Source organism: Ornithorhynchus anatinus, chromosome 1, assembly GCF_004115215.2.
Source record: "Ornithorhynchus anatinus isolate Pmale09 chromosome 1, mOrnAna1.pri.v4, whole genome shotgun sequence".
NCBI classification, from domain to species: Eukaryota; Metazoa; Chordata; class Mammalia; order Monotremata; family Ornithorhynchidae; genus Ornithorhynchus; species Ornithorhynchus anatinus.
Window position 1 is genome coordinate 83,822,845 of NC_041728.1, and position 13,640 is coordinate 83,836,484.

At 38.3% G+C, this 13,640-nt stretch overlaps 1 protein-coding gene across 25 annotated transcripts in view; it reads left to right on the top strand.

The window, feature by feature from the left end:
* RIMS1 (regulating synaptic membrane exocytosis 1) overlaps positions 1–13,640 on the top strand; it is a 531,371-nt gene that overhangs the window by 294,370 nt on the left and 223,361 nt on the right. For all 25 annotated transcript variants that reach the window (XM_029064002.2, XM_029063826.2, XM_039912344.1 and 22 more), the window contains 2 exons: positions 4,754–4,821; positions 8,067–8,177. In XM_029064002.2, the coding sequence (XP_028919835.1) occupies positions 4,754–4,821; positions 8,067–8,177 (179 nt within the window). The remainder of the gene's footprint in view (positions 1–4,753; positions 4,822–8,066; positions 8,178–13,640) is intronic.

A 13,640-nucleotide genomic window follows, 5' to 3' on the forward strand; every position in this document is an offset into this window, starting at 1 on the left:
TAATCCATCAAGTTAATCCATGATCTAAGAATTCCAGCATTGTATTTTACTACTATGAGGTAAAATAGAAATAACTTAATCCATTTAAAATGGTAAAATTGGATCTTAGGCATGGTTTTCTGTTAATTCTAAAGATTTATACAGTGTACTAAGCTCTGGGGTAGATAAAAGATAATTGAGTTGGACACAGTCCCTGTCCCAAATGGGGTTTACAGTCTTAATCCCCATTTTACAACTGAGTTTACTGAGACACAGACACTGGAGGCAGTGTGGTGTAGTGTGGGATTTGCAGTCCTAGAAGTCAGGGTCCCCACGTTGATGATCATGGCATTTGTTAAGCGCTTACTATGTGCCAAGCAGTCCTGGTTGCATCACATGTCTACTCCGTGGCCTTGGGCAAGTCACTTAACTATCCAAAGTCTCAGTTTCCTCATTTTTAAAATGGAGATAATACCTGAACCCTACCTTGCAGGGAGATTGTGGGAGCAAATTAAAATTTTGAGAAGAGGTTAGGCCTAATAGAATGAGTTCAGGCCAAGAAGTCAGAGGACCTGGGTTCTAATCCTAGTACTGCCAATTGTCTGCTCTGTGAACTTGGACAACTAATTCAATGTCTGTGTACCTCAGTTTCCTTACCTGTAAAATAGGGTCTGTCCTAGACTCTGCTCTTCATCCTTGACTCCGCTTTCTCATTCACCCCACACATCCAGTCCATCACAAAAACTGGCCAGTCTCACCTTCACATTGCCAAGATCTGCCCTTTCCTCTCCATCCAAACTGCTACCTTGCTGATATAATCTCTCCTAATATCCCTACTGGATTATTGCATCAGCCCATTCTCTGATCTCCCATTCTCCTGTCTCTCCCCACTTCAGTCTATACTTCACTCCACTGCCCGGATTATCTTTCTACAGAAATGCCCTGGGCCTATCACTCCCCTCCTCAAAAACCTCCAGTGGTTGCCTGTCAACCTTTGCATGAAGCAAAAACTCCTCACTCTTGGCTTCAAAGCTCTCCATCACCTTGCCTGCTCCTACCTCACCTCCCTTCTCTTCTTCTACAGCCTACCCCATACACTCTGCTCCTCTGCCACTAACCTCCTCACTTTGCCTTGTTCTTTCCTGTCCCGCTGTCGACCCCTGGCCCATGTCCTATCTCTGGCATGGAATGCCCTCCCTCCTCAAATCTGCCAAACTAATTCTCTTCCTCTCTCCAAAGCCCTACTGAGAGCTCACCTCCTCCAGGAGACCTTACCAGACTGAGCCCTCCCTTTCCCTCTGCCCCTCCTCCCCTCCCTCCTCCCTCTACTTTTCCCCCTTCCCTCCCCACAGCACTTGTGTATATTTGTATATAGTATTTATTACTCTATTTTAAGAATGTGTATGTATCTATGATACTGTTTATCTATTTTGATGGAATTGATGCCTGACTACTTGTCTTCTTTGGCTGTCTGTCTCCCCTTTTTAGACTGTGAGCCCGTTGTTGGGCAGGAATTGTCTCTATTTGTTGCCAAATTACACATTCCAAGTGCTTAGTACAGTGCTCTGCACACAGTAAGGGCTCAATAAATACGATTGAATTAATGAATTGAATGAACTGTATCCAACCTAATTAACCTGTACCTTCCTCAGTGCTTTGAACAGTGTTTGACACATCGTAAGCACTTAACAAATGCAAAAAAAATACTAATTGTGACTAACCCAAGATCACACTGCACATAACTGGTGGAGGTTGGATTAGAACCCAGGTCCTCTGACTCCCAGGCGCATGATCTTTCCAGTAAGTCATGCTCCTTCTTTGTATGTGTTTTATTATTATAAGTTTATTGTTTCTCCACCCTGCCAAAAATGAAACCATCAGGTTAATCCATGATCTAAGAATCCCAGTAGTGTATTTCACTACTACGAGGTATAATAGAAATTAATTTAATCCATTGAAAATTATTTTTCTGTTAGTTCTAAAGACTTTATACATATTAGCTTAAGTAACACCATTAAGTGATTCTAGGCTTAAATGGCATACATAAATAACCCAATTAAAATTTTTTAGTAATTTTATAATGGTAGAATGCCTTCAAATTTTAAAACACTAAATGGTTTTTTAGGATTATCTTCTGTGTCACTGCAAATAAGACATTTTTCTTCTTTACTTCAATGTAATGTATTAAGAATATTTTTGCATTTTTAAATGTTAAAATGTTAAATGTTAAAATTTCTTTTGCAATTCACCAATAACGAAGACCACAAATTTTGACATATGTTATAGAAAATTCCAGTTTTGACAAAATTCTGTATGCATGATAATTTTAGAAGTATTAATGCATGTAAGGAACTTATACACCAATATTAGAAAGGCTTAAAACTTTCACATCTATGAAACTACATCTATTTCTCATGTAGTTTTACTTTGTCATTGGACTAACTTTGTGAGAAATTTAAAATGATGAAATTCTTTCTTTTGTATTTTGAGGGTGGAAATAAATTATGTTAATGTTTAGTTACAGAATGTATACATAATAGCCAAGTAGATAGGGAGAGATAATTCTCCAATTATATTTATTATACTACCCAGACTACTAGAATATTGTGCCTAGATTGGGGTCACTTCAAAACAGGAAAGGAAACCTTTAGATTTCAAAGGAGATTCAAAAATTAGATAATATTGAACTCATTCTCCCAGTGAAACTCTTAGCATTGAAGGATTTGGAAAACAGATAACATGAGAAACAGTTACAGGGATGGAGACTATCCCATTTGGAAATCAGAAGGGAAGATTCAGTTTCATTATATGGCCCTCAAGGGATATTAAAATGTAACCTGCTGATTTCTATTTCTGCCAAACACTGAACTTGAGAAAGTGACAATTGGATGGCTTTAGGTTAGATTTAAAGCAGCATTTACTGACTGGGAGATTTCATCGTGGAAGTTTTTTTTTTAGGAAACTGATGGAATCTTCTTTTCTGAATAAATCAGTGGTATTTACTGGATACCTTCTGGGTGCAGAACACTGTACTAATCATTTGGAAGAGTACAATGTGCAATGCAATTGGTAGAGACAATCCCTGACCACAAGGTGCTTGAAGTAAGATTGATTTTCATCTGTTAGAGTGGTTTTGAGGTGCTCTTGCATGGACAGGGGTAGATTATTGTGGCAAAGTTTCCAATTTTATAATTCCATGAATACTGGTAAAATATAAAATATTTTTCTTTCTTATGAATCTAAAAATTACTGATGATGTATTCTCACTGTTAAAAAAAATCTAAATTCTTAGAAAGCATCTTTGGTCAATCACCAAGTTGACAGGTTAGGGAAGAAAATGTGTGAGAATTTTGATGCCAATTATATCTTCAACTTAGTTTATTTTTAGCATTAATTGTATCTTAGACCCACGTGAATATTTTAATTTTCCTTTCAGGAGAGAAGTGTGCTACAGTATTAAGGGCACAGAGGTTTTAACTTTGTTATTTTAAAAAGTCACGTGAAATTTTAAAAGTAATTAATACAGCATAAACTGTCTTTCCAATCACCTTCTCCTAATAGATGCCATGTTGCTCACTGTTTGTATTCTGACTACCATTTCCATTAGGTCGCCTTCCCTAAAGCCTTTCATTCTTTTTCATGATCTACTCAGGTTGCCCCACACTACGAACCCATGTATATGATGTATTTTCACAACTCCATCGGACATCATTAACTACCATCCACACCTACAGGCAAAGTCTTTTATTTAAAATTTGAAGAGTTTGGGCACAAAAGAGATAATCTGATTCTTATCAATGAGCAACTCATTCTTTTACCATTTCCCACTCCTGTTTTTAATTGAACCAGTCTTCTTTCCCTTCCATCACACCCAATGCAGTTTTACTTATCTTCAAACACAGTGCACCTTGTTCTTATTTTTTCTCCCTGAATTTGTCTGTAAGGTTTACCTCCTCCTCCCCCATAATAACTTGGATGGTTTTATCATTCATTCAATCATATTTATTGAGCACTTACTATATGCAGAACACTCACCGTAACTACTTCTTTTCCTAATAGAGACTCCTCTTTTCTTCCAGATTTCCAGGTCTTATTTGTCACCCATGATAAAGTTTAATAAATTTGTAGTTTTGCACTTCTGAAGATCCTTATACTGACGGTTGGCCTCACCCTCTTTGCTTAACTTCATTATATACAGAAATTAGAGCACTACTAGTGCATGGGCAAGTTGACTAAGACATACTCCTTTGATATGATTGATTGATCATGATACCTCCAGAAATGCTTAGGGTATTAATTTCAGCACCTAGAATAAAGAAGTGAGAAAAAGGGCTATGGAAGTGATATTCAGAAAGTGTGGTGGATGAGAAACCAGATTTCTGAATCCATTATTTGGAGTTCATTATGTAGAATACAGAGAACTCAGTAACAAGATTCCCTTTGGGATATTAAATATCTACTTTGTATTTTAGTTTGTCTTACTTGTTGATGTATTGAACCCAGTCATTTTGGGTTCAATAAAATTATCCCTTAAATTTTAATCTAAAGCTCTTAAGATTACCAAAGTGTTTAAGGTAATGGTGAAATACTTGCAATATAAGATTGGAAAATCTTATATAAATTAAATAGATTTGGGGTGCAACAGCTGTAATTTAACTTTGTGATTTTGGGATATGGAATATGGGCTCTAAACCATAAATTTATTTGGGGAATTAATACATTTACTCTTTTTAGTTTGAGAAATTACACATTTTGTTCATTAATGTTATTCCAGGTGACTTGGATTATTACTGGCTGGATCCTGCAACGTGGCACAGTCGAGAGACATCCCCAATTAGTTCGGTAAGTAATAGAATAGTTAGGTATCGGATCCAGTTAAAAGATGTGCAACTCATTGAATTTCTGTTCTTCTCAGAAGCTTTTGCTTCATGAGTTTGAGATTGAGACCATTTAGCTGTATAACATCAAAAAAGGCCAAAGTTAGTTATTTCATATTTTGAGCAATCTGAGAAATACTCCATCCAGGACACTGATGGTAACTCTGTGAAGGGCTAAGTAATCACAGCCAGAAAAGATGCCCAAGTGACCAATTAAAATTATGACCAGTATTATAAATTGTCCTGACTAATGCATCACTGACCTCTCTGCTTTCTGTCTCTCCTCACTTCAGTCCATAGTTTGTTCTCTTACCCATATATTTTTTCTAAAAATAAATTCAGTCCTTGTCTCCCCACTCTTCAAGAACCTCCAGTGGTTGCTCATCTATCTCCATATCAAACATAAACTCCTTATTATTGGCTTTAAAGCACTTAATCCGATTGGCCTCCCATCCTACCTTACCTCGCATTAGCCCAGGACACACTCCTTGTCTGGTAGCAACTTTCTCACTCTGTCCAAATCTAATATAACTTAAAGCTGACCCTTTTCCCACATACTCCCTCCTCCTCCATATATGCCAGGTGACCAATCTTCCCACCTTCAAAGCATTGGATCTGTATGATTTAGGCACTTGATATTCATCCCACCCTCAGCCCCACAGCACTTACATATGAATCTGTAACTTATTTATATTAATGTCTGTTTTCCCCTCTAGATTGTAAGCTCATTGTGGGCAGACAACATGTCTACAAACTCTATTGTATTGTACTCTCCCTAGTGCTTAGTCCAGTGCTCTGCACACAATAAGTATTCAATAATACTATTGATTGGTTGATTGAAAGACTAGCAACAGAAAAATACCAACCTTGAGGTATGATTTTCAAATGATATTTAAAGCCACAATAGTTTAAAGCTGCAAATGTCAAACTCAATTGCCTTAACAACCAGAAACCAGTTACCAAGGACTGGTCCATATGGTTACTTAAGGCTTCACTTGAGGTAGTGGCTGAAGAGGGGTTTAGTTTACCCGGTTACCCCAGTATTTCTTAAGCAAAGACGATACAATAGCATGTAATCAATATATCAATCATATTTATTGAGCCCTTGCTGTGTGCGGAACACTGTAAGAAAAGCTGCTGAGAGTACAGTGTAACAGAGTAACAATGTAAAAATGTAACAGAGTTTGTAGGTATGTTCCCTGTGTAAATGACTAGAGGGGTATACAGAAAGAACTATAAATGAATAAATTATGAAAATGTAAAGCATGGAGAACTATCCTTCTGGTATGGTCACAACCAGGATTTGACCAAACAAACAGTATGGGTACAGGAAGCCAAAAATTGACCTTCTTCTCTAAACTCTTCCTAAGAAGAATTCAACCTGGGCAAAGAGGATTTTCCCGGTATTGGCAGAAGAACAAATATCTCTGAGAAAATCCCCGTAGATTCCAGGATTGTTGGTGAAACTAGTCCTTATGAACTATTAACATTTTAGTTTTGTGCTTGCAGTGGTAGTAGCAGTAGTAGTAGAATTTAAGATCCTGCTTGGAGTAATGTGTTATACTAAGTTCTTGAGAGGAACAGAAAAATTAAGTTACATGTATCCTGCCGAAAAGAGAAGCAGTATGGCGTAGTGGATAGAGCCAGACCCTGAGAATCAGAAGGTCATGGGTTCTAATCCCGACTCCACCTCTTGTCTGCTGTGTGATCTTGGGCGAGTCATTTCATTTCTCTGTGCCTCAGTTACCTCATCTGTAAAATGGGGATTACGACTGTGAGCCCAATTTGTTTGTATCCACCCAGCACCTAGTACGGTGCCTGGCACAGAGTAAGTGCTTAACAAATACTAGAATTATTATTATTACACGAGTGTAAGGACCTTACACTCTAAGTAGGGAGACAAATATAAAAAATATTACAACTAATGTGGTCAAAATAAATGTGTTGTTTGGTATAAATAAACTCATAACTGTTAGAGTTGATGTGTGGAATTAAATGATGTTGAGAGGTTAACCAGGGCAGTCTTGCTGAAAAATGTTGGATTTTTAGGAGATATTTGAATGTGGAGAGAGCTGTGATCTCTATGAGGTGAGGGGGGAGCGAATTCAAAGCTGGGGAAACAGTGTGTGCCAAAGGGTGCAAGCAGAAGAATCAAGATCAGGGTACAACTAGAATTTTGGCTTGGGTGAAAAGAAGACATTGAGTGAGAGAGTGTAAATTCCTTGAAGAGAGGGATCATGTCTATCAAATCTGTTGTACTCTCTCAATTGCTTAGTACAATGCTCTGGATAAACTGGGTGCTTAATAAATATCATTGACTGATAATAGCAGATTATGAGAATAGGTAGATGAGGTGAGGTTGATAATGGAAGCAGATAGTGAGAAGCTTTTGGTATTTTTTTGATATGGGAAGACATTGGAATTGAGGGTAAATGTTTAATTGAGAAGAGAAATGTGGACAAAAGAGTGCTTCAGGAAAATGATTGTACATCAGCATGTATTATAGATTGGAGCAAATAGATGCTGGAGGCTGGGAGAATAGTATGGAGGTTTATGCAGTAGTCTAGACATAGCTAGACCAGAACCTATCCAAACTGGTAGCAGTTTAGTTGGACAGCAAGGAGTTTCTGATTCTTTCCCTGGACTCCTCCAGCTGGGTCTGTTTTAAAATAATTTTAAAGCACACTGCTTTTGCTATGATCTTGCTGCCTATCAGTTTCAATCTGGTAAGTATAGTCAAAGTATTGATGTGTTCTAAATACATAGCTTTTAAAATTTCGAGATGCCTGGAATTAATGAATAAAGAATGTGATATTGAATTATTCATGTTAAGATATATAAATGAACAGTAAAGAAAAACACATAGAATAATCTGTTTAAAGCCAAAACCAGATAGAATGTAAAATACATGTTATTTGTAAGATCAGTAATTAACAATTATTGCTATGTAAATTTAGTTTTCCAGCCTCATTTTAACAGTATGCAGTAAGTGTACCAATTAATTGAAAGCAACAACAGTTTAAATATTATCTTCCCTGAGTCTTAGCATCATTACTATGAAGTACTTCTAGAATTGTTGTGTAATTATACTTTACTAGACACATTTCCCCAACCACAACAGCGACATGATAATCAGGGTGGACACAATCCCTGACACACATGAGGTGCCAGTTTAATAACATTTCCATTTTGTCCTCTATTTTTTAATAGCATCCTGTAACGTGGCAACCATCCAAAGAGGGAGATCGCTTAATAGGGCGTGTCATTCTTAACAAGAGAACAACTATGCCTAAAGAAGCAGGCGCATTACTGGGACTTAAAGTAAGTATGCTAAGAGTCTTTAAGAGTGGGGCCCTGAAAAACATCACATAGCCACCCAAATCATGGGATGTAACGTCAAATAATGTTGGAAAATCCTCAGCATCTTCTTCTAAGAATAGCTTTTAGTCAATACTTTTGTATTTTTTTTATCTTTACACAATGTGGTTCTTACCCTGAAAAGTATCTCATTTATATTTTATGTGTTGAAACAGTTTGGCAATTTTCACATTCATTTCAATGAGTGACTGAAAATGTGTTCAAATTTCCAATATTCACGTAGATCCAGTTCACCACAAGCATGCTATATAAATAGGAAACAAAGAAGCCACAGAACACTTTGGAAACAAGTTCAACTAGAGAATAGTTTTATTCCATAGACAAATGTGTTGACCAGAGGTGATGACTGATATTTGAGATTTTCTTTATTCTTTCAGTTTCCTTTATTGCCCTTCCACCTCATCAACCAACAACTCTTATTCCCTTTTCATATATTTACCAAATTCCAACTACTGGGTTTTCATTCCAAGTGTTTGTACATCAATGAAGGTACATGAACCAAATGAAAGAGCCTCTCTGCCTTTTGCTGGGGGATTGCAAATATGAATAATTCTACCACCAGTGACGTGCCTTTACCCGAGTCTGGTGATATATTCTGTTAGTCACAAAGGAAACAGGTGATTTGTGAAAGACTCAGTGGCACCCATCACTTCTACCAGAAAATCATCTCCAAAACAACTTCAAATATTCAGTACAATTCCACTTTTGGGTTTTGATTTGTGTGAGAAAGGAAAAAAGACCCTCCCAAACTCGTTTCAAGCAAGAGTGTGCCACACTCAACAGTGGATTATAAATGAGAGCCCAGCAGTGCTGATGACATCTCATGGAGATTTTCTGTTTCATGACCACATACCGCAGCCATTATGCTTGCCAGTCACCAGTGGCAGTCACCAGCCAGTGCATGCTGCTGGTCAGAGGGAGACCAGAGAGTGACGATGATTCAGTGCAAGCCCTGAAGAGCCTGAAATTCTGCTCTTCTAGCAACAACAACTTACGGATTTTGTTTTTATGCTATGTATTTGTCTGCTACATTCTAAAGTTTTATCATTCCCGTTGGATGTATTTCCAGCCCTTTGACCCCCACTCTCTTAGACTGTGAGCCTCCCAGAGGTCTGGGACCATGTTTAATTCCCACAGGTGTATTCTTTCCTGGTGCTCAGTACAGTGTTATGCATGCAGTAAAAATTTAATAAATACTACTACTACCAGAGAAGCAGCATGGCTTAGTGGAAAGAGCATGGGCTCGGAGTCAGAGGATCTGGGTTCTAATCCCGTCTCTGCCACTTGTCTGTTATGTGACTTGGTCAAGCCGCTTAACTTCTCTGTGACTCAATTACCTCATCTGTAAAATGGGAATTAGAAAATGGGGATTAGACTGTGAGCCCTTCATGGAGTGACCTGATAGCTTTGTTCTACTCTAGTGCTTAGAACAGAGCTTGGCACATAGTAAGTGCTTAACAAATACCATAATTATTATTATTATTATTATTACAACTAAACAGCACACATTACTAAAGAAATAACTCAAGGGCATGTCCTGCCTCTGATAGGATAGATTTTTCCAGGACAAATTCTCAAACATATACTGAGGACCTGTGAAACCTGAGCATCCTCTTTTTGCTCTCTTGCTAAGGGAGAAATAATATTGCTTTCCCATGACTACTTGGTGTCTGAGCAGCACTGTTTATCCCCCAGTGCGTACTCAATAAATAAAACTGAAGTAATGCTCTCTTCCTAAGAGAAAAGGGACCATTTAAATTCATGGTCACAGCATGGAAGAGATGATCTCTAAGCAACACATGTGAATTATCTATTTCTCCATCCTTAAGGACTCCTGTGTGCATTGCTCTCTCCAGTTGTCCCAGACATTTAATAATAATGATGGTATTTGTTAAGCGTTGACTATGTGGCTAACACTGTTCTAAGCGCTGGGGTAGATACAAGGTAATCAGGTTATCTCATGTGGTGCTCACACTTTTAAAACTCATTTTACAGATGTGGTAACTGAGGCACAAAGAATAATAGTAATTACAATAATGTTGGTATTTGTTAAGTGCTTATTATGTGCCAAGCACTGTTCTAAACGCTGCAGTTGATACATGGTCATCAGGTTGTCCCAAGTGGGGCTCACAGTCTTAATCCCCATTTTCCAGATGAGGTCACTTTGGCCCAGAGAAGTTAAGTGACTTGCCCAAGGTCACACAGCAGACAAGTGGCAGAGCTGAGATTAGAATACATGACCTCTGGCTCTCATGTCTATGCTCTTGCCACTAAGCCAAGCTGTTTCCTGGGACTTGTGCTACCACGCTATATCCACTAAATTCTGTAGGCTCAACATTCACAGCACCACTAAAATCTGCCCTTTCCTCTCCAAAGCAATACCACAGCAATCCAAGCACTTAATAATAATAATAATAGTAATAATTGTGGCATTTGTGGAGTGCTTACTAAGTGCCAGGCACTGTACTAAGAACTGAGGTGGATACAAGGAAATTGGTCAGGACACAGTTCCTGTCCCAAGTGGGGCTCACAATCTCAATCCCCATTTTGTAGATGAGGTAACTGAGGCACAGAGAAGTGAAGTCACACAACAGAAAAGTGGTAGAGCTGGGATTAGAAACCATGACCTTCTTACTCCCTGGCCCATGCTCTATCCACTATGCCATGCTGCACCTGGGCTTAGGAGTCAGAGGATGTGGATTCTAATTCCAGCTCTGCCACTTGTCTGTTGTGTGATCTTGGGCAAGTCACTTAACTTCTCTGGGCCTCAGTGACATCATCTGGAAAATGGGGATTAAGACTGTGACCCCCATTTGGGACAACCTGATTACATTGTATCTCTACCCCAGCACTTAGAATAGTGCTTGGCACATAGTAAGTGCTTAACAAATACCATAATTACTATTATTATTATTATTATTTTCCTACCTTCATTACTGCATCAGCTTCTTTGCTGACCTCCATTTCTCCTGTCTCTCCCAACTCCAGTCCATACTTCACTCTGCTGCCTGGGTCATTTTTCTACAGAAACATTCAGTCCATGTTTCCCAACTCCTCAAGAGCCTCCAGTGGTTTTCTATCCCCCTCATCAATCAATCAATCAGCCAATCAAACAAACAGAAACTCCTTACCATTAGCTTTAAAGCACTCAGGTACTTTGTTTCTTCGAACCATACCTCATTGCTTTCCTACTACAACCATGGATGCACACACTTCGCTCTTCTGATGCTGACTTACTCACTGTACCTTGATCTCATCTATCTCGCCATCGACCTCTTGCTCACATGCTGCCTCTGGTCTGGACTGCCCTTCTTTTTTATATCTGACAAATGATCACTCTCCCTATCTTAAAAGCCATTCTTAAGGAACATCTTCTCCAAAAGGCCTTCCCTGACTAGGCTCTCATTTCCTCTCCTTCCATTCCCTTCTGTGTTGCCCTAGCACTGGGATTTACACTCTTTTATTCACCCCACGTCAGCCCCACAGCACATAGGTACATAGTAATAATTTATTTATATCAATGTCTGTCTCCCCAAATGGAGAGTAAACTTGTTACAATATTGCACTCTTTCAAGCATTTAGAACAGTGTTCCATGCACAATAACTGCTCAATAAATATGAGTGATTGATTGATTTATCTTTGAATATGATGTAGTCACAGATAGGGAGTGCTATTTAGGGTGAAAGCCTTTTCATGTGTATGCCTCTGGGTTATAATAGTCATAACAAACAATTCATTCTCTTTATGCAGACAAAGATTGATTGACCCTGCTGTTCTAGTGTGCTTGCTTTTCACCAACCTGCCACTGTTTACAGATTTTCATCTAGATATCCTGGTCTTTTTAAGTCCTTTGATCAGCTCTTCTCTTGACTGGTGCTCACCAGCCTTGCCTTTGTACTGCAGTTATCTTCCAACTGTAAACGTTTTTATATTTGTTTGAGATTATGCCTCCTTGTACGTTTCTTTTGCCTTTCCTATAGCATGGGTCCAATTAAGTTTGAACAGCAGCTTCTCAGTTATATCAGTAATAACTCATTTACCTCTCAGTTCTCCCCCAGCAAAGCTGGATCACTCTGAGCACTGCATTCTTGTGAAATCTTCTGTGTCTGGGACATATCCTCTTGGCTGACCTGCCTATACATAAAAGTCAGAAACTTTTTGACCATCAACTTTAAGCACCCAATCGCCTCTTTTCCCTTTCACTTTGATATTCATCACCCCATGCCCAAACCCAGAACACTTATGTACAAATCCCCACACTCCGCAGCTTCCTCTGTCAGTAGTTTAGTTTGTCTGCCAAAACCTCTACATTGTAAACTGCTTGAGGTAAGTGCTCATGTAATGTACTCTCCCGAGTGCTTAGTACAGTTCTCTGCAAACAGTAAGAGTTCAATAAATACCACTGATGGACTGATTACTCTTAAACCTTGTCCTTGTCCTAATTCACCTATCACTATCAGAAGCCTATGAAGCTTTTCTCACCTTTTGCTCTTCTGAATCATTTAATCTACCACAATCAATCTCTAAATCTTCTACTTTTCACAGATCTGCCCATTTTTCTCTAGCCTTATGATAAGCATTTTTATTCAAACCTTTGTCCGCACTTCCTATCTGTTCTCCTCATCTTCAAGTCTATTCAACTCCCCTCTTCAGGTCTATTCTAAAGTCACTTGTCTTAAATTTGAATATAAAATATCACACATCTTCTCCAAACTCTAAGATTAACCATTTCTTCTCAAACATACCAAAACGTCTAACCCATCAACTGCTTCCTGTTTATTTTTTATCCACCATTTTCTAATTCTCTTCTCCTAAAATAATTTGACCATTGCCGATCCATTTCCGATCCATTTCTTCTTTGAATGGAAATCGTCTCCCCACTCAAATCCACCTAACCAGATTCTTTTACACCTACAAAACTCTCCTGGAAAGTTATTTATTTCAAAAGGAATTCCCTGACTAATCTCTTGATTTCATGGATATAACATCCTATCAACCACTTGTGTACCTATCTATTAGCATATTACCTGGCTATTTATTAAGCTGCTTTCTTTTGTTTATATCATTATAATCTATGCTCTTACTCTTTTACTTCTTTGTGCATTTGTCAGTTTATATCTGCTTGCCATACTTTATATTTCAAGGTCTTTAAAGATAGTGACCATATTTTTAATTTCTACTGTAAAAAGGCCTAGTGCACAGATATGCACACAATAAATCTTACACAAGTATGGGTGATGGATGAAAATGATGAAAAGAAGGAAGCCAAATCTTGGAATTCTGAATGAGCTATTATTCTTCAACATTTGGGAGAAACACTGGGGAAATATTGCAAGACTTCAAAGTTGTTGCAGAGATCAAAGACGGACTCTGTATCCTAACTGGCAAAATCCTAACCAGATTCC